This window comes from Brachyhypopomus gauderio, chromosome 6, assembly GCF_052324685.1.
Source record: "Brachyhypopomus gauderio isolate BG-103 chromosome 6, BGAUD_0.2, whole genome shotgun sequence".
Lineage (NCBI taxonomy): Eukaryota > Metazoa > Chordata > Actinopteri > Gymnotiformes > Hypopomidae > Brachyhypopomus > Brachyhypopomus gauderio.
In genome coordinates, this window is record NC_135216.1 from 23886074 (window position 1) to 23909275 (window position 23202).

Genomic DNA, 23202 nt, shown 5'->3' on the forward strand with positions numbered 1-23202 from the left:
GGGGGTAGTAGACTGGAACCAGTAGGTCTTTTAGAGGATCCGGGGGGGTTGGGGGTTCCAAAAATTGGCAATATCGCAAAATTGGCAATACAGCTGCCGCTTTATCGCTATTCACAAAGTGGTGTGTCTCACTACATACCTAATTCAGGAATGGGTGTGTTTTAACCCCAGGCTGTGGGCTCAAAACCCCCCCAAACTGCTTGAGGCATGTTTGCCTGAACAAGTCATAAAAACTGGTACGACAAGACTGACTTTCTCTCTTGTGGTTATAACAAAAGAAAGAACTGTTACCCCAGAGAGATAAGAGACTTTGCCTTTAATGAGTGTTATGTTAACATAATGAAGGCGTTTCGAGGATGCATTCATACGACAGATCACTTCACCTTTATGCCAGGAGTCCTTTAACTACGTTTTTGAGAAGTCCAGATTTATTTTACAAGATGCCACCCCGATGTTACGTTTGAATGTACCGGTAATTCCTTTGCGTTATTAAAAGAAAGAACTGCTAGTGACCCGCGACTACATTCAAACAACAGCAGAACAACTTATAAAAAAGTTGCAGTTTTCTCATTAAAAATTGCAATTATGTTTGTGCTCATGATCAAATTTGCGAGGGTGTGGGATGGATGGGGGTGTTACTCCACAGAGAAAAGGGTGTGCTAAGGGGGTGGGGCCCTGTTTCCTAGATAAGCTGTCGAAGCGGCTGTCTGACTGTGCACCTTACCCACCACACGTATCGGTGTGCTTGTGACCGTCCTCACTTGCTCTCTGCCAGACTTTAGTTCTGTTTGAAGCTGTAACATCTCATCGTTCAAGGTAAGCTGTCATGTCCAAATCTAGCCATCACCTGCGTTAGCTCTGCGTACTACTAAGCTGAAAGAGCTGCTTTCATTATAAGACTTTTTATTCTAAGTGAAAGTGGTGAAATTCTTGAGTCTTGTGAGGGTGTGTTCAAGGACACCCACGCCTGTGTTGACATGTAACAGTAGGAGTTAGAGTCGGGTCAGTGTGTTGTGGGAGTTTGACGTTTGTGACATAAATGCCATAAAGAAGCCATAAACATTTACACACAGAGTTCTTCTTTAACCATCTCTGACAGCTATGGCAACAGAATGAGATGTAGTGCAACTCAGTGCTAATGACTAAAGACACAGTGTTAGTCTTACAAGTATGAATTTCTCTCCCTTACGGTATACAAATGTACCAAAAATGCAAAATGTTTTTATTTCTGTTTGTACCAGTTTGTGGAGAAAAGCCACTCCTTTATAGGTTCAGTTTCAAATAACTTCAGTTTAGCCTTCTGTCATACGTAGCATACAAGTAAGCACAATTAATGTGTTTGAATGTGTTGTTGCATAGAAAACTTAAATCCCATAGGTGTGTCTGGTGGTGTCCATACCCAACAATCACTAGCCACAAAAAAGTAACACATTCCAGATGTTCGGATACACATGCCTTTGTTCAGGAAGCTGAAACTTCCGAGTATGTTGACCAAGTTTTCAATACTATTTTACATCATGTGGAAAGAATGCTATTCACCGGTTACTAGCCTATTCATGATGAAACACGAACACAGAAACCTGTCTGTCTCTCACAAAGAAAACAATGTTTTAATAAACTATGTATTCCCCATTACATCTGTGAACTTGTTAAAGAACATTCCTGCCACTTTCACTGCTGTGGTGCAAGACATTTAGTGTTTGCCAGTAAATGTTATTTTTCATGTTGAATTTAAGTGTATGTACCTTCTGATTGAAGGACTGGTACATCACTGTACATATTCAGTGATCATCTAGTGCTATACTTAGAATGATCTTTGCAATAGAAGAGAGCTTATTCCATTTTCATCAGTGCATTTCAACATGATTTGAATGTTGAAATAAAACAAAAAATGATTTGCTTGCACAATTGAATGTTTCTTGGACGCTTCCTTGCAAAGGCTTTTATTCACTCATAGTCTTTTCACTGATCTGTGGATTTCATGCTAAAGATAATAAGAGATTTTACTAAATATACTTATGCAATAACCCAAAGTAATATAAAAAATCCGATAAAAAAAATAAATAAAAGATTTTTATTTTCAATACTGCAGTATGTACAAGACATACAGAGAATTTAAATTGTATTACTCTCCTACCCAGGTGCAGCTATAAACATTCAATATTAAATAAACTACACAATAAACATTAACTAAGTAAACCAAATAGTCTATAACATTAACTAAGTGATAGACTATAAACTGTCACGTTGAGGACCCCGGCCCCTCCCCTTTGGGCGTGTGTTTACGTCGTCCGCCTCTGCTTGTCTACGTCAGTGGATCTCTGTGGGTGTGGTTTCGTCCTGTGATAATCCGTCTCACCTGTGGCTCGTCATCACATGGGGTTTATGTGGTTTATCTATTTAATGTGCGTTCGCGCAGTGTCCTGTGCTCATCGTTGTCTGAGTCTGCACGTTTTTCGTGTACGTGTGTTCTACGTGCGCATACTGCGCTATTTGTTATAAAAATAAAAGTGACGTCTGTCGCCAAGGAAGGATTCCGTGTCTCATCCTTCGGCCTGCCCGCACGTCACATAAACAAATGTAAAATATAATACAAAGGTAGCATAATCTAGTAGCAAGTGGCAAGTACAGTAAAGTAGCATATGTACTAACAGAGTAAAAGATTTGGTATGACCAGTGCAAAATCGTAACATAATGCGCTAACAGAATTTAAGAATGTAGTACGACCTGCAAACATGAACAATAATGCAAATTTGAGAAGCTCATATGTTGTTTGAAGTGGTGGAAGTGCAACGAGTGTGTGACCAGATCTTGAATACCAGATTGATGGAGTGCAAAGTCAGTTCTTGAAGGTTTGCAGTCACAGAAGCCTGAGTTATTGATGTAGAGAATTACGGGGGGGGGGGGGGGGGGAGGCAAAGGGCGTTGGAGCAGGAAGAGAGTTCAGCTGTCTGGTCCCCCCGTCTGCCGGTCCCCCCGTCTGCTGGTCCCCCAGTCTGCTGGTCCCCCCGTCTGCTGGTCCCCCTGTCTGCTGGTCCCCGTCTACTGGTTCCCCATCTACTGGTCCTGGCTCTGCAGGCTCCTCCCTGAGGGCAGCAGGCTGAACAAGCTATGCAGTGTGTAGGTGGGAACACCTGCAATAAAGAGGGATTTACGGGTGTCATGGGTGGTGTACTGAAGGAGTTGAGAGAGATGCCAATGATCTTCCAATAGTCCAGGAGAGGTCCTCTGTGATGTTCACACCCAGGACCTACAAAGAGACCTGTTAAACAAGAAACAGTCTTACTGGACAGTTTTGATCTCAGATCGCTTTGATTTAGCTGAATGCCTTCCTCTTTCCCCCATCTTTTCTTCTTGGTACTGTTTGAAATTTGGTTACTGAATTGTTCTGTGCCATTTTTGGTCAGTGTTTGCCATGTCTGCCCTGCTCTGTGCTGCTTGTACCCTATGGGGATAGTTTACTGTAAATAAAGTGTTGAGCTTTCACAGTTATAATGAATGAATAATGAATAATACATCATATCATTTTCTACAGCATCAAAATACACAAGCCTATGGAATGAATCATGATAAAGTTCATTGTGAGCTAGTTATAAAAATAAAAGACCAAAAGCTGGAGACTAACATCATTAACGGCATTACACGCTGATTTATTAATACTGTTGCCCACATAAACGGTGGCATTGTGTGAAAGATTTCCTAGCAAACTAGAAATAACCTAGTCTTCATCATGGTCAGAGGTTACATATTGATCCTGTTTCATACAGTTGGCCTTACTCCAGACACTACACCAGGTTTCTGTTTGGGTGTTTCTTGAAGATAATGCCATAATGACCATTGGTCTTATTGAATGATTGTGTTATCAGCTGGTATACACACAATCAAGCTGTTGCAGTGCTTCTGCCAATATGTATAATGGGTTGTCAGAGGAAGAGCTGATGATGCACAGAGATGCACCCGTGCCATCTCAGACAAACTCATAACAAGGTGTCTAATGCGGTTGCTAATCCAGTAATAATCACACATGATTATTTTACAATTGCACAGTCCAAAGTCTAGTTAATATTCCAACAAAGGCACTCCCAGCAATTCATATAATGAAATGTCAATTTGCTATTGCTGTGACATCTTGTCATGAATTTGTTGGAAAACCTGTTTTCTCCTTCTTTCTTCCTCATCTGACAAAAATGTGTTTTTGTTAACTCAACTGGAGGCGAGACAGATGAAGTGTGTCAGACATAAAAGATCCACAAGAATGTTGTCTGATTATCTGATTATCTTATCATCATACATTGTGTGTGGCTTGCAAAAGACAACTCAACTTTGATTAACTTGTGTAGAAAGGCACATAGTTTCCCCTCAGTATAGTGTCATTGTGGAGTGCAGAGTGGACAGAACTAGGGATAAATCAGTAACAACTGATTACTGTATGATATCCAACAATGAAATCGTACCTGCTTCTATGCGATCATCCCTCTTGGTCCAGGTCGTCTTGAATTTTGGCAAAAGGGTTGCTGCAGCAATCAGTTCAGGGTCTTCCATTATCCCACCAAAGTGCTTTTGGATACAATCCACAATTGCCCTGAGGAGTGGGGGACACATCTTGGGGGATATCTCGAGTACGCTAAGTTTGGTTTGTAGCTGGAAGATCACTGGCAGGAGTCATCTAGTGTGCATGTTGGGTTCAGACTGCAGGAAAGTTTGATTTGGCCAGTTGAGTTGGATCAACCATTGCTTGGCATTTCCCAGTCTGCACATTATAGGCTTTTGTATGCAGCTGTTGTGGTGCAACAAAACCCGGTACATCCTCTTTTGATCTCAATAAATCTGTGTTAACGAAAGCATTATTTTAGAGCCTCCTGAACATGACGCTAGTTAGCTAAGTTCAGTTCAGTAGTGCCAACATTAGCAATGTCTTAGCAATGTCATGCAGCAGTGTCTTTTTGGCTAATCTGACTGACGGGTCTTATTAAACTGTGGGGGGAAAAAAAACATTTAAGTGCCAGTGCAGTAGTATATGTATTATTAACTTACACAATCATGCATGTGCAGGTGATGAGTTTTATGAGCTCTTAGTTCAGTCCTTAAAGCAGTCGTGTAACACTGCATAATAAAGCTGTTGGCTTTCTTGCGCTTGAAACCGAAGCAAATTTTTGTGCAAATATACCTTATGTGTCTGGAAAATCTAAAAGTTTTTTTTTTTTTTAACCAATCAGAGGACACAATCAATCATTTAATTACTACTAAAAAAAATGAAAACTTGCCTTCATTCATGTTATATGAAAGTACCCCATCAGTCTTGTGCTCAGAACCTCTCCTGCCTTATTTATATCTAACAATGTATGTAGTCTCTTCAAATAGCCTACAGCAGGGGGATACAAATGCTGTTTTATAATACTGGGTGACTCAAATCGAAATAGCCAGTAAAATCTTTAAATAAATGCCAGAAAAATTGCACACATTCGTCATTGTCTACATTATAAATTATTAATTTAACAGTTAAAGCAAATTAAGCTGATTTTATCCATACAGTTATTATTATTTAATATTATTATTTACAATGTTCTTCTTTATCCATCTTTTCTAGTATATACTTTTCAAAGTAAACCATGACTGTTTTATCGCAATTGCCCTGTATAATTTGATGACGCTTAGCCTATGTGATCAACTTTATATAATCAAGTTACAACACTTCACAAAACCATAATTAAGTCAAAGAAAATTAGATTGTAAACAAAGATATGTAAGAAAGTAACGTTACTGTTCGGTTAATGTAAAGTGAATAAATGTAGTTCGTTCCTTTCGTATCTGGTACACAAACATGCACAATACTGGGATAGTTTGCTGGATTTCATGTGTATAAAAAATTTATGCTTCTGAACAATGCACAGCACATTTATATTTGCATCAAACAAAAAATACAAACAGTAACCTACCTTTATGTGGCCATAGTGAGCTTAGCCTAACTACATAAAAATATAGACGAACTACAAATCAAATTTCCCCACTCAAGGCTTCCAAGTCAATGGAAGAATAACGGACAGAGATATGCATCATCAGGACAAATTCACATCTTTATTAATAATCAATCATAAAAAACAATGGGTAGTAAGAAGAGCTGTTGTACTTAATATCTGGGCATATCACAACATGAATTAATTGCACCGGCATTCACAAGATGAATGAATGTTCCATTTATATAGCCAAGGTGTCAGGGCTGGCTCGGATGCCACACCATCTACCTCCACTAGGGGCACCCGAGTCAGCCCTAGACTACATCCACGCAATCAGCAATGATCCGTCTCACCTGTTGCGATGGCTTCTTAGGAAGCTTTTGGAGATCATTGCTGATTCGTTTTGGTCTTGCCGGTACGCTATCAGCCCTTCTCTTCTTTCTCTGGAGTTGCATTTCATTGTAAGGTGTCTCGCCACCTTAATCTCTCTCTCTTACCTATTACTTATTCGAGTACTTACCTCCTGCGCCGCTCCCTGGCCTCTCTCAAGTTTTCCTCCCGCTGTTATCTTTCCTGTCGGTTATTCTTTTATTTTGGGAAGGGTTTTGTTTTGTTGCGGCATTCGCCTGCTGCCAGTATTCCCCTGGCATCCTTAGTTCTATTTTCACGCGTCGAAGTTATTCCGCGTTCTTTCCGTTGTCTTTGTTATTTTCTCTCTTTTTTTTACGGTTTAGTTCATTTTCGTGCGTTGAGTTTATTCCGCGTCAGTTTTGGGTTTCGTTTTGCTACGGTGTGTGTATGCAGAGTCACTTTCGTTTTTGTTCGCGTGTGCTTATTTCATACACACAGTCCTAATTATAAGCATTCATCCCATTTGGTTCCTAACGGCATTTGGGTTCAATACTCCCTTCATTTTCTTACGCGGTGTGTACCGGTCTGTACACCCCGCGTTACACAAGGTCACTTAATTTGAACACAGGTACAAGTCACACACACACCAGCAAGAAGCAGCACACTTATACACTCTACCAGAATCCACAGCTGAATTGAGTGCAGGATGGGGAGAGAGGACAGACCCTAGTAACAGAGCACCCTCCACCACCAGGCATACAAGCACACACACACCCAGATAACTGTTTTTATTGGACATGAAGAAACAGTCACAGTTGACCTAACCTCCATGTTTTTGGACTGTGGGAGGAAACTGGAGACCCCACAGGAAACCCACACAGACACAGGAAGAACATAGAAACTCCACTGAGATAGGGACTTGAGCCCAAGACCCCAGTGCTGAGAGGCAAACATGCTAACCACCAAGCCACCATATTGACCAAGACGGTGCATAAGGTAGAGGGAGACCCAAGACCTGGATGGAAGAGACGAGTTCACACTATGTTCATACTACACACCCCCATGCACTCACAAAACAGTGACCAGATAGTTATATGAATCTCACTGCTCAGCTAGCTCCCAAATCCAGGGCCAGGAGCCTTAAACAGATGGATGTCAGGTCACAACCAAAAGGAAATATACCCTACAAAACCCAAATAAAAGTCAACAAAATCACAATGCACAAAACATCAAAACAAAAGAAGACTACATAATAATTGTACAAATATACAAAACGGAAAAAACTACCCTAACAAAAATTAAGTCCCAAATGTCCACCTCTCTAACTCTGCAAGCATGCAGTAATAAGCCCAACTGAGCTCAGTGCCAAGCTCTTGTAGCAATAACCCCACGCCGAAGCCTCAGCATGGCCCAATGACGGCATGACAAGGCAGTATAGCACCAGAAGAGCAGCTGAAGTAAAGCAGCCAGAAGAAGCAGCCGACAGTACAGCCGAGCAGAACAATTAAAACATTACATTATTCAGGAATGTAGTTACAATCTCCCTTAACTACAGCAACAAGAAATGTCGCAAGCTCAAGGGTATATTTCTCCAAACCTACGCTTCCTATCAAAATAATCCAGTTAGCATGCCATTACAACATAAAACTAGCCAAGTCAATGAATGTTACCCACCGTAATTCAGGTATAAACCCAATACACAATTCTTCCGGCTTTCATGAGAGGCGGTCGCACTTTATCTCTGCTCCTGCACTCCCTTCCCTCTGTTCAGCTCAGCTTAGATTCTTTGTCTCATCTTAGTAACCTGACTTTGTTCTTCGAATTTTAACAAGAAAATGGATTTGATCAGGTGGTCTCAACGCAATTGACACTATTTTTTCCACAAGGAGTCACGGTGCGGGAGAACCCACAACCCAGACGGAACGTTCTCATCTGGATATGTGTTTGACTCATGGGGGATGTGGCGTAGTTTGTGTCTTGCGCCTCTCACCCTGGAAGATATTGAGGACGTGTTCTTATTTGGAACTTTGATCGCTGTGGCTCTGCTGATTGGATTAGGCATTGCCCTGATGTATGGGGAAATTAAAAGAGTGGGGTCAGTTAACGAACGCTCACGCCAAGTGCTCAATATGATTAATGCGGTGGGTAGAACTGTTGGAACACAGACTGTAATTGTTGGTAAAAGCTTGGAGGCGATCGTGGATGGAATCAATGCTCTACATGTGAAGTTGGATCAGTTGAAAGACCACTTACTTAAAAGAAGTTTGTGTGCTCAAAAGCTCACAGACTAGCTCCTTGCTAAATTCTTCATTCTGCTTATCTGCATTGGCGCCCAAACAAATCTCTTCCAGAAGGTCGTTGTCTTGGTTACCTGCTCCTACCCCCACACAGAGACTGTAAGAGATGGCTCTCGCCTTCAACCGTGAACTTTGACACAAAAACTCTGTGTCAGGCCTCTGGCTCCCCCCTCCCCATCTGAATGGATCACGCCTCTCACTGCTTACTGTCTGTGTTATCATATGCTTGTATGTGCAATGGAGATTTTTTACATGCACACAGACTGTTGTCCTGTTTGTGAGATTAATCTGTGGTCATATTTTTTTGTCTCCTCCCAATGTTATCTCTCTATTTTTCTCTCCCATTCTGCGAAGCCGGCGCACACTAGTTTCAGCGGCCACTCTGGGTTCCGGTGCTTTAACACTGGAGTTTGGAGAAACGCAATCTCGTTCAGCTGTGCATTTGTGTGAAGTCTGAATGACAATAAAGTTCTCTTTGACTTTTGACTCTTTGTTACAATTACTACTGCATACAAACTATCAGTGTCCTGAATGGTAGATCACATCACAGTAAAAAATAATTTAACTACAATACACCTGAAGAAAAGTATGAAGTCAGTTTCTCTGATTTTATAGGTATACACTTACTGGCCACTTTATTAGGTACACCTTGCTAAAAAAGGTGCATCCTGACATGCTTTCCACCAGTCACACTGTTTTTGGGTGACCTTATGCCATTCCTGGCGCAAAAATTCAAGCAGTTCAGCTTTGTTTGATGGCTTGTGACTGTCCATCTTCCTCTTGATTACATTCCAGAGGTTTTCAAAGGGGATCAGGTCTGGAGATTGGGCTGGCTAGGACAGAGTCTTGATCTGGTGGTTCTTCATCCACACATTGATTGCCACACCTAGCTGTGTGGCACGGAGCATTGTCCTGCTGGAAAAACCAGTCCTCTGAGTTGGGGAAAATTGACAGAGTAGAAGGAAACAAGTGTTTTCCAGGAAAACCTTGTATGTGGCTTGATTCATAAATCCTTCATATGCAATAATGAATCTGCCCAATTCCAGCCTTTCTGAAGCATCCCCAGATCATCACAGATCCTCCACCAAATTTCACTGTGGCGTGTCCAGGTCACCATCTAAACAATAGTTAACCAGGTGTTGGGCAAAGCTGAAAATTGGACTCATGAAAAAAGATTACCTGACTCCAGTCCTCTGTGGTCCAATCCTTATGGTCTTTTGAAAACTTCATCCTGGCTCTCATTGGCTTCTTATTGATGAAAGGCTTTTTTCTAGTGTTACATAACTTGAGCCCTGCCTCTATGAGCTTGCTACAAACTGTTCTTGCCATGCACTTGACATTCAAATAAGGTGACAGTCTTCCCAGTCAGCGAAGAGTCGATTTCGCTCTCTGCCGGTCTCTAGCTTTGTTGTCCCCAATGTCTGCTGCTTGACCCTGTTGTAATGAACTGCCGTATTAGAAATTTGAAGGATGGAAGCAACATGATGCTCACTGTATCCTTCTGCCAGTAAAGACAGAATTAAGCCCTTTTTTCCTCACTCAAGGTTTTTTTTCCAACTCCTTTGGCATGGTTAATAGTTTTTTTTTTTTTTTTTACTTTTGAGCTGTTCCTAGCACTTGTTTTGCCATTCATTTTGTCCTATTGCAAGAGGATTGTGATGACCACAGGTCAGGTTTTTTATACTTTTCTTCTGTAAATAAGATTTGCTTAAGGTGATCACCTAATCAGAAGCACATTAAGTAGAATGAGGTGTACTTGGGTTGGAATTCAACTAACACTGGGATGGAATGGCTGTCATACATGCAATACATACTGATTTTTAGAAAATTTGCAGTGGTCTCTTAATTTTTAAGTTTTAACAGCGTTGTGTATAAAATCAACCGGTCGATCGAGATCGACGTAATGGACACCCCTGCGTTACAGTATAGTACATTTATACCATTATGTTTTGCACAAAAATTCACCAACATGTACATATTGGGCAAAAGCATAGAACACACCTAGGTGGTATTGTTCTGCCATTTTATCATGTTTATAAACAAATGTTATTTAGAACTGTCTGGGCTCACATTAAGATTGTTTATTTTATCCTTGTTTCATGTACAGGTCTGGAAGGAAGACATATACAGAAAATGCAATCTCTGGAACATTGCCAGCCCAAGAGGGCAGTGGCTGGAGTGTTTCTTGAAACATCAAACGAGATTCTAACCATATACCAAGCCCTGAAGAAACGAGTCCTAAAATCAGAGACATGTCTGGCCCTTTTAGAAGCACAAGCTGCAACTGAGGGAATCATTGATCCTATCAAGAACAGAAAACTCTCCGTGGAAGATGCTGTGAAAGAAGGAATTGTGGGCCCAGAGATGAAGGAGAAACTACAATCTGCCGAAAAGGCCCGGATGGGTTATCTGTGTCCCCATAGCAAGCAACCAATCTCAATATTCCAGGCAATGCAGAAAGGTGTGATTTCAAAAGATTATGCCATCAGATTGCTTCAAGCACAGATCTCTACTACAGGCATTTATGACCCTATTGAGAGGTGTTATATTTCAGAAGAGCAAGCGTGTGAGAGGGGGCACTGTGAAAAAGGCATAGTCACAGACCAGACTGATGCAGTAAGAGTCTTGCATGATCCCAACTCTCAGGAAAACCTCTCATATCCACTTATGATGGAGAGGTGCACTGTAGATTCACAAACTGGCTTGCTGCTCTTTCCAGTCTCTGTTACATTCAGAGGGCTTCGTAAGGTAGTGTCTTCACATGAAATGCTACAATCAAAAATTATTGACCAGAAGACGTATGAAGATCTAAGTGCTGGAAAGGTGACGGTGGATCACATCAGCAGTCTTGAATCTGTGCGCAGGTACCTGCAGGGAACTGACAGCATTGCAGGTGTGTTTGTACAGTCCACTAAAGAGAAAATGAGCATTTATGAAGCCAAACGCAAAGGACTTTTGAAACCTGGAACCTCACTGGTTTTACTGGAGGCACAGGCTGCTACTGGATATGTGATTGATCCCGTGAAGAATAAGAAACTCTCAGTAGAGGAAGCGGTAGATCAGGGATTAGTGGGGTCTGAATGGAAAAATAAACTGCTCTCTGCTGAGAGGGCAGTCACTGGCTACACCGACCCTCACACAGGAAACATCATCTCATTGTTCCAGGCCTTGAAGAAAGATCTCATTGTCAAGGACCATGGCATTCGTCTTCTGGAAGCCCAGATCGCTACTGGCGGCATCATTGATCCTGTGCACAGTCACCGTGTGCCAGTGGAGGTGGCCTATCAGAGAGGATATTTTGACGAAGAAATGAACCAAATCCTTGCCACCCCAGATGACGACACCAAGGGCTTCTTCGACCCCAACACGGAGGAAAATCTCACCTACTTACAGCTTGTTGAAAGGTGTGTGAAAGATCCAGAAACAGATCTAAGCCTGCTTGTTATAGTAAAGAAGGGAGAACTTTACTTCTTCGTTGACGAATACACAAAGACAATTCTCAAATCGACAACCACAAACAAGGCAGGAGGAAACTTCCAAGGACAGGTGGTCTCTCTGTGGGAACTCTTATACTCTAAATACGTCACAGAGGAAAAGAGAAGAGATCTTGTGCAGCAGTTTAAGTCTGGCACAATAACCATTGAATACTTTTTGGAGCATGTTCTGACAATTTTACAACAGAAAACCTCTAACGTTCCTGTTGCTACCCCACCCCAAATCAAAAAGATTCCAAGCTTCAAAGGCATCAAAAGACAAGTGACAGCTCAGGAGTTGGTGAAATCTAAAATCATTGATGAGAAGACGTATGAAGAACTAAGTGCTGGAAAGGTGACGGTGGATCACATCAGCAGTCTTGAATCTGTGCGCAGGTACCTGCAGGGAACTGACAGCATTGCAGGTGTGTTTGTACAGTCCACTAAAGAGAAAATGAGCATTTATGAAGCCAAACGCAAAGGACTTTTGAAACCTGGAACCTCACTGGTTTTACTGGAGGCACAGGCTGCTACTGGATATGTGATTGATCCCGTGAAGAATAAGAAACTCTCAGTAGAGGAAGCAGTAGATCAGGGATTAGTGGGGTCTGAATGGAAAAATAAACTGCTCTCTGCTGAGAGGGCAGTCACTGGCTACACCGACCCTCACACAGGAAACATCATCTCATTGTTCCAGGCCTTGAAGAAAGATCTCATTGTCAAGGACCATGGCATTCGTCTTCTGGAAGCCCAGATCGCTACTGGCGGCATCATTGATCCTGTGCACAGTCACCGTGTGCCAGTGGAGGTGGCCTATCAGAGAGGATATTTTGACGAAGAAATGAACCAAATCCTTGCCACCCCAGATGACGACACCAAGGGCTTCTTCGACCCCAACACGGAGGAAAATCTCACCTACTTACAGCTTGTTGAAAGGTGTGTGAAAGATCCAGAAACAGATCTAAGCCTGCTTGTTATAGTAAAGAAGGGAGAACTTTACTTCTTCGTTGACGAATACACAAAGACAATTCTCAAATCGACAACCACAAACAAGGCAGGAGGAAAATTCCAAGGACAGGTGGTCTCTCTGTGGGAACTCTTATACTCTAAATACGTCACAGAGGAAAAGAGAAGAGATCTTGTGCAGCAGTTTAAGTCTGGCACAATAACCATTGAATACTTTTTGGAGCATGTTCTGACAATTTTACAACAGAAAACCTCTAACGTTCCTGTTGCTACCCCACCCCAAATCAAAAAGATTCCAAGCTTCAAAGGCATCAAAAGACAAGTGACAGCTCAGGAGTTGGTGAAATCTAAAATCATTGATGAGAAGACGTATGAAGAACTAAGTGCTGGAAAGGTGACGGTGGATCACATCAGCAGTCTTGAATCTGTGCGCAGGTACCTGCAGGGAACTGACAGCATTGCAGGTGTGTTTGTACAGTCCACTAAAGAGAAAATGAGCATTTATGAAGCCAAACGCAAAGGACTTTTGAAACCTGGAACCTCACTGGTTTTACTGGAGGCACAGGCTGCTACTGGATATGTGATTGATCCCGTGAAGAATAAGAAACTCTCAGTAGAGGAAGCGGTAGATCAGGGATTAGTGGGGTCTGAATGGAAAAATAAACTGCTCTCTGCTGAGAGGGCAGTCACTGGCTACACCGACCCTCACACAGGAAACATCATCTCATTGTTCCAGGCCTTGAAGAAAGATCTCATTGTCAAGGACCATGGCATTCGTCTTCTGGAAGCCCAGATCGCTACTGGCGGCATCATTGATCCTGTGCACAGTCACCGTGTGCCAGTGGAGGTGGCCTATCAGAGAGGATATTTTGACGAAGAAATGAACCAAATCCTTGCCACCCCAGATGACGACACCAAGGGCTTCTTCGACCCCAACACGGAGGAAAATCTCACCTACTTACAGCTTGTTGAAAGGTGTGTGAAAGATCCAGAAACAGATCTAAGCCTGCTTGTTATAGTAAAGAAGGGAGAACTTTACTTCTTCGTTGACGAATACACAAAGACAATTCTCAAATCGACAACCACAAACAAGGCAGGAGGAAAATTCCAAGGACAGGTGGTCTCTCTGTGGGAACTCTTATACTCTAAATACGTCACAGAGGAAAAGAGAAGAGATCTTGTGCAGCAGTTTAAGTCTGGCACAATAACCATTGAATACTTTTTGGAGCATGTTCTGACAATTTTACAACAGAAAACCTCTAACGTTCCTGTTGCTACCCCACCCCAAATCAAAAAGATTCCAAGCTTCAAAGGCATCAAAAGACAAGTGACAGCTCAGGAGTTGGTGAAATCTAAAATCATTGATGAGAAGACGTATGAAGAACTAAGTGCTGGAAAGGTGACGGTGGATCACATCAGCAGTCTTGAATCTGTGCGCAGGTACCTGCAGGGAACTGACAGCATTGCAGGTGTGTTTGTACAGTCCACTAAAGAGAAAATGAGCATTTATGAAGCCAAACGCAAAGGACTTTTGAAACCTGGAACCTCACTGGTTTTACTGGAGGCACAGGCTGCTACTGGATATGTGATTGATCCCGTGAAGAATAAGAAACTCTCAGTAGAGGAAGCGGTAGATCAGGGATTAGTGGGGTCTGAATGGAAAAATAAACTGCTCTCTGCTGAGAGGGCAGTCACTGGCTACACCGACCCTCACACAGGAAACATCATCTCATTGTTCCAGGCCTTGAAGAAAGATCTCATTGTCAAGGACCATGGCATTCGTCTTCTGGAAGCCCAGATCGCTACTGGCGGCATCATTGATCCTGTGCACAGTCACCGTGTGCCAGTGGAGGTGGCCTATCAGAGAGGATATTTTGACGAAGAAATGAACCAAATCCTTGCCACCCCAGATGACGACACCAAGGGCTTCTTCGACCCCAACACGGAGGAAAATCTCACCTACTTACAGCTTGTTGAAAGGTGTGTGAAAGATCCAGAAACAGATCTAAGCCTGCTTGTTATAGTAAAGAAGGGAGAACTTTACTTCTTCGTTGACGAATACACAAAGACAATTCTCAAATCGACAACCACAAACAAGGCAGGAGGAAAATTCCAAGGACAGGTGGTCTCTCTGTGGGAACTCTTATACTCTAAATACGTCACAGAGGAAAAGAGAAGAGATCTTGTGCAGCAGTTTAAGTCTGGCACAATAACCATTGAATACTTTTTGGAGCATGTTCTGACAATTTTACAACAGAAAACCTCTAACGTTCCTGTTGCTACCCCACCCCAAATCAAAAAGATTCCAAGCTTCAAAGGCATCAAAAGACAAGTGACAGCTCAGGAGTTGGTGAAATCTAAAATCATTGATGAGAAAACGTATGAAGAACTAAGTGCTGGAAAGGTGACGGTGGATCACATCAGCAGTCTTGAATCTGTGCGCAGGTACCTGCAGGGAACTGACAGCATTGCAGGTGTGTTTGTACAGTCCACTAAAGAGAAAATGAGCATTTATGAAGCCAAACGCAAAGGACTTTTGAAACCTGGAACCTCACTGGTTTTACTGGAGGCACAGGCTGCTACTGGATATGTGATTGATCCCGTGAAGAATAAGAAACTCTCAGTAGAGGAAGCAGTAGATCAGGGATTAGTGGGGTCTGAATGGAAAAATAAACTGCTCTCTGCTGAGAGGGCAGTCACTGGCTACACCGACCCTCACACAGGAAACATCATCTCATTGTTCCAGGCCTTGAAGAAAGATCTCATTGTCAAGGACCATGGCATTCGTCTTCTGGAAGCCCAGATCGCTACTGGCGGCATCATTGATCCTGTGCACAGTCACCGTGTGCCAGTGGAGGTGGCCTATCAGAGAGGATATTTTGACGAAGAAATGAACCAAATCCTTGCCACCCCAGATGACGACACCAAGGGCTTCTTCGACCCCAACACGGAGGAAAATCTCACCTACTTACAGCTTGTTGAAAGGTGTGTGAAAGATCCAGAAACAGATCTAAGCCTGCTTGTTATAGTAAAGAAGGGAGAACTTTACTTCTTCGTTGACGAATACACAAAGACAATTCTCAAATCGACAACCACAAACAAGGCAGGAGGAAAATTCCAAGGACAGGTGGTCTCTCTGTGGGAACTCTTATACTCTAAATACGTCACAGAGGAAAAGAGAAGAGATCTTGTGCAGCAGTTTAAGTCTGGCACAATAACCATTGAATACTTTTTGGAGCATGTTCTGACAATTTTACAACAGAAAACCTCTAACGTTCCTGTTGCTACCCCACCCCAAATCAAAAAGATTCCAAGCTTCAAAGGCATCAAAAGACAAGTGACAGCTCAGGAGTTGGTGAAATCTAAAATCATTGATGAGAAGACGTATGAAGAACTAAGTGCTGGAAAGTTGACGGTGGATCACATCAGCAGTCTTGAATCTGTGCGCAGGTACCTGCAGGGAACTGACAGCATTGCAGGTGTGTTTGTACAGTCCACTAAAGAGAAAATGAGCATTTATGAAGCCAAACGCAAAGGACTTTTGAAACCTGGAACCTCACTGGTTTTACTGGAGGCACAGGCTGCTACTGGATATGTGATTGATCCCGTGAAGAATAAGAAACTCTCAGTAGAGGAAGCAGTAGATCAGGGATTAGTGGGGTCTGAATGGAAAAATAAACTGCTCTCTGCTGAGAGGGCAGTCACTGGCTACACCGACCCTCACACAGGAAACATCATCTCATTGTTCCAGGCCTTGAAGAAAGATCTCATTGTCAAGGACCATGGCATTCGTCTTCTGGAAGCCCAGATCGCTACTGGCGGCATCATTGATCCTGTGCACAGTCACCGTGTGCCAGTGGAGGTGGCCTATCAGAGAGGATATTTTGACGAAGAAATGAACCAAATCCTTGCCACCCCAGATGACGACACCAAGGGCTTCTTCAATCCCAACACGGAGGAAAATCTCACCTACTTACAGCTCATGGAAGGGTGTATGAAAGATCCAGCCACTGGACTTAGCTTATTGGTTTTGAAAAAGTAGACCTTAGATTTTTCTTTCAATTAATTAATGTCTTTGTTGGTGATCCATGACAAAAACCATATTTCTGTTTTTCCCTGGAAAAATATTTACTTCTTTTAAAACATTTAGCTGATTTAGCTGTCTACACAATGTATTTGGGGCGTTTATTCTCATCTTTGACATCAGTTTTAAATCAGGTGCATTAAAGCAAGGATTGTAAATGCAGGTACTTCTGATATGGTACATTTCATACAATTACTTAATTAAGAGCTTGGAACAAGGATGAAAAAAATGAAAGCTTTATTCTAAATTGTAGTGACAATATATTTTTTCAGACTTTGAATTGAAGAGCTCTAATGATTTTGTCTTTTGCATATGATGAAAATACAACAAATAAAAAAAACTGATCAGGAATTGTTTTCATTGACATTACAATTGCTGTTACAATTTCGAGAGTGTTAATTCAGCTGAAATTTGGCATCCTCTAAAACAATCATGAGATTATGGTTTGTCATGAATATTGTATTGTATGTGAATCATTAATGTTATTATCCATCAAACACAGTGACTTCCTGTGTATCACTCTCGCCTCCAAATTACTCAAGGTAGAAAAACAAGAAATAAGCAAAACATCTTGTCACTTGGAAATCAATTCATCAACTGTGCCACAAAAGATTCATTTACATTCATTTTATGTCTACTTCAGGGATACTCTCAAACTCCCATACAAATTAAAAATACTATATATGGTATTTACACTAATATATATATATATATATATATATATATATATATATATATATATATATATATATATATATATATATATATATATATATATATATATATATATATATATATATATTAAAAAAAACTTTGTTATATAAAAACTTTGTTGCATTAGCTCAACTTTTCCAGGAGTTGATGAATGTCCTCTTGCCCACGGTAAATCCTTTTCAGTCCTCTTGGGAGGTAACGACAAGATGACAGATTCAGGTAGTTCAGGGTTGTAGACTGTGCCACTAGTAACCTGTCAGATTGAAATACATTTTAATAACAACCTTCACTTCTATACAAAATCTTAAAATATGCATTACTGTGTGCAACTTGTAATTTAACAAATGGTAATTTGTCACAACATAGCCAGTTACTACACCACACCGTATCTACAAAGTTCCAACCATTCAGTTATTCCTACACCATGCCAGGAACGACCTCGTTACTACCTGAGTGAAGACTGTGTGATCTTTGTCCCAGTAAGATTAAGGGAACGAAAGTGATCTAGTCCACTTCCATGGGCCAGATGCCCCATTGCAATCTCCATGTCCTCCTCAGAAAAAGGCTGATTTGTCAAATCCAGTTCCTGCAGGGAATGGCTCCACTTCTCAGTCAGCATGTGAATGCCTTTGTTGGATGCCACCATGACATTGCTATTGAAATACAGCCCCCAGTATAAGCACGCCAGATCTAAATCCATTGAGAGCAAGTAAATATATAGTGAGAGCCGTACAGTGCAATCTTTTGCAGTCATATATATGAAAATTAACATTTTACCCTGAAGAGCAAAAACATTGTAGTGATTGATCATAACACACAGGATGTAAAAACATTAGGAATATCAACTTTATAAGTGTTCACTGTGTATGAGTTTTAATACATGTCAAATTTAGTTCACAGTCTATACATGCCTTGCCCTCTATACAAGAATGGTTAGTATTAATCTTTTCACCTTTCTTCTAACAGAGGAGGCTTTGGCTGAATAATCATACATAAATAAATTTATATTATCATACTGACATTTATGATAGGTACAGATACACACAATACAGCAATGTCGTATTGTCGTCACAGTCGTATCGCGTAATAAAACAGTTGCAATATAGTCTAGTAATCATACTGATATCTTGCGGCGCTACAACATTAAAATCTAAAATCACTGCTTTATCAGACGATAATGATAAAGAACTAGAAGAACCATAACACAAATTGTGCATGGAAACAGCTGTAGGACTACAATGTTGATTTACATTTACATTACATTTATGGCATTTGGCAGACGCCCTTATCCAGAGCGACTTACTTTTTATCAAATTTTTTATACAAGTGAGCAATTGAGGGTTAAGGGCCTTGCTCAGGGGCACCTCAGTCATAGCCTCAGGTCTGGGAATTGAACCCACGACCCTCCGGTCACAAGACCAGTTCCTTAACCACCAGGCCATGACTGCCCATGTCTAACTGTACCTGTAATACAAAGTTACCTATAATATTAATGAGTAATGATAATACAGATTTATGTCCACTCAGTTTGCCCTCAGCAACACATTACCTTGGCAGGGCAGAGCATAGAGTCCCGCAGCCGTGATGCGGGAGCAACCCCGCAAATCCAACACCCGCAGATGCGGGGAGCCATGGAGAAATTTGAGCAGGTCATGATCGGTCATAAATAAATGAGAGGAAGAGGCAATACACAACTCCTCCAGCACCGGGAAGCCTGGGGTGGCACTGGGAATGTTGCGAATCATTTTGGGAATTGGGCTGACATTCATCAACCTAAAAGTCTACAAAAAAAAAGGAGAGGAAAAGAACAACAGAATGTGTAAAGTTTAAATCAAATGTAAAGTTCCTTCAAAACAACAGTCTGGTGATGTAATTCCACAAATTACAATTAAATGCAGTGAAACAATATCAGGATGCCAAGGTATTTTGTGGTACTGTTGTAGTGTATTGTTTCAAATATTTTTTGGCATATCAAGAAATGAAACAAGCTAAACTACAGTGAAAAAAAACTCATCAATATTCTGTATGGTATTACTTCTGAATATGATGCAAATGATTATTTGCTCACGGGGAGCTACTGTTTTCAATTATGTGTTTCAGCACAAATTAATTGGATCTAAGGATTTCAGGAAATCAATTAGTAAGTAATGTATTAGCAACAGTAAAAATGCATGTAAGTCAAAGCTTATTGAGAAACTACATTACTGTACCTGAAGCTTGGGGCAGCCAAGCTGTAAAGCCTGTATGCAGATTGGAAGTGTGCAATGCCCACTGTCTAACTTAGTATTGATCTCCAGCAATCTGAGTTCAGGACAACACCCCCTCTGCAAGCACATGTTTCAAGTTACAACACAGAGGTCAATCATGTGCTACGGACTTGCGCTTATTCAAGCTGTGTCGTAATGTTAAGTGGAAACTGACTTACACACAAAACATTGAGGAGTTTGTCACTTTTTGAGCTGCGTGTAAAAAGAAGACTTTTTAGTTGATTTCCACACATCTCAAGGAAGGAGACCAAGCCATCATCCTGAAACTACAATGCATAAGAAAGAAATTATTAATTCATAATAAATAAATACATTAATGATGTGTCCTGGTGTAACATTGCAGGAAGTATAATCTGATGAGGCCTAGTCGATTCCAGTTATTATTAAATTTAGTTCACTAAATACTTTAACAGTTAGATGAAACTTGATACACAACATGTACATTTTTGTAAATGTGCCCCTACCTGCCATCTAGTAAGGTTTGCAATGATTTTAACATATTACCCATCAGCATAAAGTGTAGATCTAGGTTTTTATCTGGGGCTAGATGGGTTTTATTGTGGAAGTAGGCATAGTCTGGAGTGTGATTAATATGTTTCTGCACACAAACCTCTGTGTGTTGCACATTTATGCTCTCCAGAGTTGGACAGCCAGTACTTAGATTGTGGAATGCCTCTTTTGTCACGCCCATACAGTATGACAGCTTGAGGGATTTGAGGTTTGAGCAGGAACCTGCCACTGCCTAAAACACAGTTAAAGAAGACCGATAAGTTGAAGTGAAATGCGGTGTGGTGCACTGTGTAAAAAAAAAAAAAAAAAGTTAATCAGTTAATATTGATCATTGGCTAGTCAGATCTGCTCAGAAGACATATCATATAAACAAAACACCAAGTGGAGCTTTTTTGACTACTTCCATGCAAATAAATAAATAATAAAAATAAAATAATTAATGTAAATAATAAAAACATTGCGAGAAATGCCACTTCTACATACCATTCAGCAGAGAAATTTGATTTACCTGAACCACGTAGTCAACATGCTTTTTCCAGTGACAGAGTGCAAAATCCCTCAACTGTGAGAACCTTTGAGAAAAAGCAGGAAAGATAATATAATGCGATGGGGAAAACTAACCTGGACCCAAAGAGGTTACAATTGATAGGGTCTTGCATATTTATGACTATGTGTAAGCAAGCTGTCATGTGCTACACAATTTCTGACACCTAGCTGAAGACATGGCTTAAGTTAAATTCTCGCACCACTGACCTGTTTTGTGCTAGCCAGTTTACAGTGTTCCTAATCTTCTGTTCAGTTCCAGGTAACTGACTCTTACCAGGTTCAGTCCAGCAGTAGCCGATGGATACGTTGCGCCAAAGTGCTGGTGAAGACGCAGCACTATTCCATAAACGACAAACTCTGCCAACCCTTTCAAAAAACAACAGATACACAAGTCACAGATCTGCATTTAACACACATGTTAAAATTCCCCAGCCCAAAATTTCTGCTATACTTTACTCAGCTTTATAATCAACTGATGAGTTCAATGAACTGAAAGCCAGGACCACACAGCACTACTACAGACATTTGAGTCCGAGAAACATATTTCAACGTCACTGTATCACGTTATACAGTTATTTAAAATGGAAAAACAGGCTTCACCTGCACAGAAATGGTATGGCACCATCTTGGAGAGCTATCAGTTTAAATATTTTAACCAGCAGCTCCTCTGGCAGTCTCTGACCCCAATCAAAGCTTTCCTGTTCCTCCAAAATAACCTCACTCGCTGAAGCCTCCCCGGTGACCCTGGAGACTTTGGCTTTCACATGATCTTTCTTCCGCTTGACCAGCGTGTCTTTGGTCTTGACCTTCCTCTTCTTGCATCCTTTTCGTTTGGGCGTCCAAACCCGGTCAAACTGGTTAGTGTTGGCTATAATAAGGAGCATATCCTCTCCGTGCTCTACAGTGTAACTGGGTCTGGCCGCTCGGCTGATCTGACCCTTTCTCCTCTTCTTGTTAGGTGCGTTGGGTGAATTCGCCTTCCTCTTCGCTGGTTTTCTTTCGGCAGGTCCAGTCGTGTTCCGACGTGGCCCTGCTCTGTCCGACTTCTGCATATCCTCGGAACCAGGGGCGTCGTGTCGAGAAGATGGACCACTCTCGCCCGGTGTTCTGTCGATTTTTCCTACCCATCGAAAATTCATACCAAGGCTTACTGCGCATGCGCAAGTCGCTTTTACGTCACTATTTTGGTGGCCGCCTACTACACCCATCGATTTTTCCTGCCTGCTAGCGAATTTCAACAGTGCAGTACTATTTAGTCCTTTCAATAGTGCAGTAAGTTAATTTCTTGTTTATAATTTCTTCTTTGTTTGCAATTGCAATGTTTTCAACTGTGCATTAAGTTAACTAGTTGATTAAAATGTTTTAAACAGTGCCATTTTACTACCTGTATTACCTATTTATAGGGACTTGGATATTTCCGCATGATAATGATTGAGCCGTGTATACACTAATACGCAAAATAAAACTTTTATTTTAAAGCTCATCCTACTTTTTAAACGCTGATTTGCGCTACATGACGTTTCCATAAGGTAAACAAACTGAGATACTACAATACTACTTTTTAAACGCCAATTTGCGCTACATTACAACGTTTCCAAAAGGTAAACAAACTAAGAGATACGTCTACAAATACTACTTTTTAAACGCTAAATTGCGCTACATTACGTTGTTTCCATAAGGTAAACAAACTAAGAGATACGTCTACAATACTACTTTTTAAACGCTAAATTGCGCTACATTACGACGTTTCCATAAGGTAAACAAACTAAGAGATATGTCTACAATACTACTTTTTAAACGCTGATTTGCGCTACATTACAACGTTTCCATAAGGTAAACAAATTAAGAGATACGTCTACAAATACTACTTTTTAAACGCTGATTTGCGCTACATTACGACGTTTCCATAAGGTAAACAAACTAAGAGATACGTCTACAAATACTACTTTTTAAACGCTGATTTGCGCTACATTACGACGTTTCCATAAGGTAAACAAACTAAGAGATACGTCTACAAATACGCGATGCCAACGGACACGG

At 41.2% G+C, this 23202-nt stretch overlaps 2 protein-coding genes across 4 annotated transcripts in view; one reads left to right on the top strand and one right to left on the bottom strand.

Annotated features, from left to right (window-relative positions):
• The first annotated feature begins 681 nt into the window (after positions 1–681).
• The window catches only part of LOC143517376 (solute carrier family 52, riboflavin transporter, member 2-like), a 32234-nt gene continuing 9713 nt past the window's right edge, over positions 682–23202 (top strand). The window contains exons 1-2 of one of the 2 annotated variants that reach the window (XM_077009821.1): positions 682–816; positions 10710–17469. In XM_077009821.1, the coding sequence (XP_076865936.1) occupies positions 10736–17083 (6348 nt within the window). In that variant the 5' untranslated portion in view covers positions 682–816; positions 10710–10735 and the 3' untranslated portion in view covers positions 17084–17469. Of the gene's footprint in view, positions 817–10709; positions 17470–23202 lie in introns of those variants that run through there. The other variant, XM_077009823.1, reaches the window with a different exon arrangement.
• On the bottom strand, positions 17938–22370 carry fbxl6 (F-box and leucine-rich repeat protein 6). Of its 2 annotated transcripts, none has more exons than XM_077009826.1 (9): positions 21763–22370; positions 21370–21528; positions 21125–21188; positions 20717–20848; positions 20265–20372; positions 20050–20163; positions 19389–19620; positions 18289–18529; positions 17938–18092 (listed from the first exon to the last, which is right to left on the bottom strand). In XM_077009826.1, exons 1-9 carry the CDS (start codon positions 22368–22370, stop codon positions 17963–17965), a joined length of 1788 nt encoding a protein of 595 aa, XP_076865941.1. In that variant the 3' UTR covers positions 17938–17962. The 2 variants fall into 2 exon arrangements, with proteins under 2 accessions (XP_076865941.1, XP_076865942.1); XM_077009827.1 differs by having other exon boundaries at positions 17962–18092; positions 18286–18529.

Excerpts from the sequence above, each read along its gene's own strand:
- fbxl6 (XM_077009826.1), bottom strand. The coding sequence starts at position 22,370 with ATGGGTGTAGTAGGCGGCCACCAAAATAGTGACGTAAAAGCGACTTGC. Across the intron at positions 21,529-21,762 it reads GCCATACCATTTCTGTGCAG|GGTTGGCAGAGTTTGTCGTT; the intron begins GTGAAGCCTGTT and ends GTTTTTTGAAAG. Across the intron at positions 20,849-21,124 it reads ATGTTGACTACGTGGTTCAG|GCAGTGGCAGGTTCCTGCTC; the intron begins GTAAATCAAATT and ends ACTGTGTTTTAG.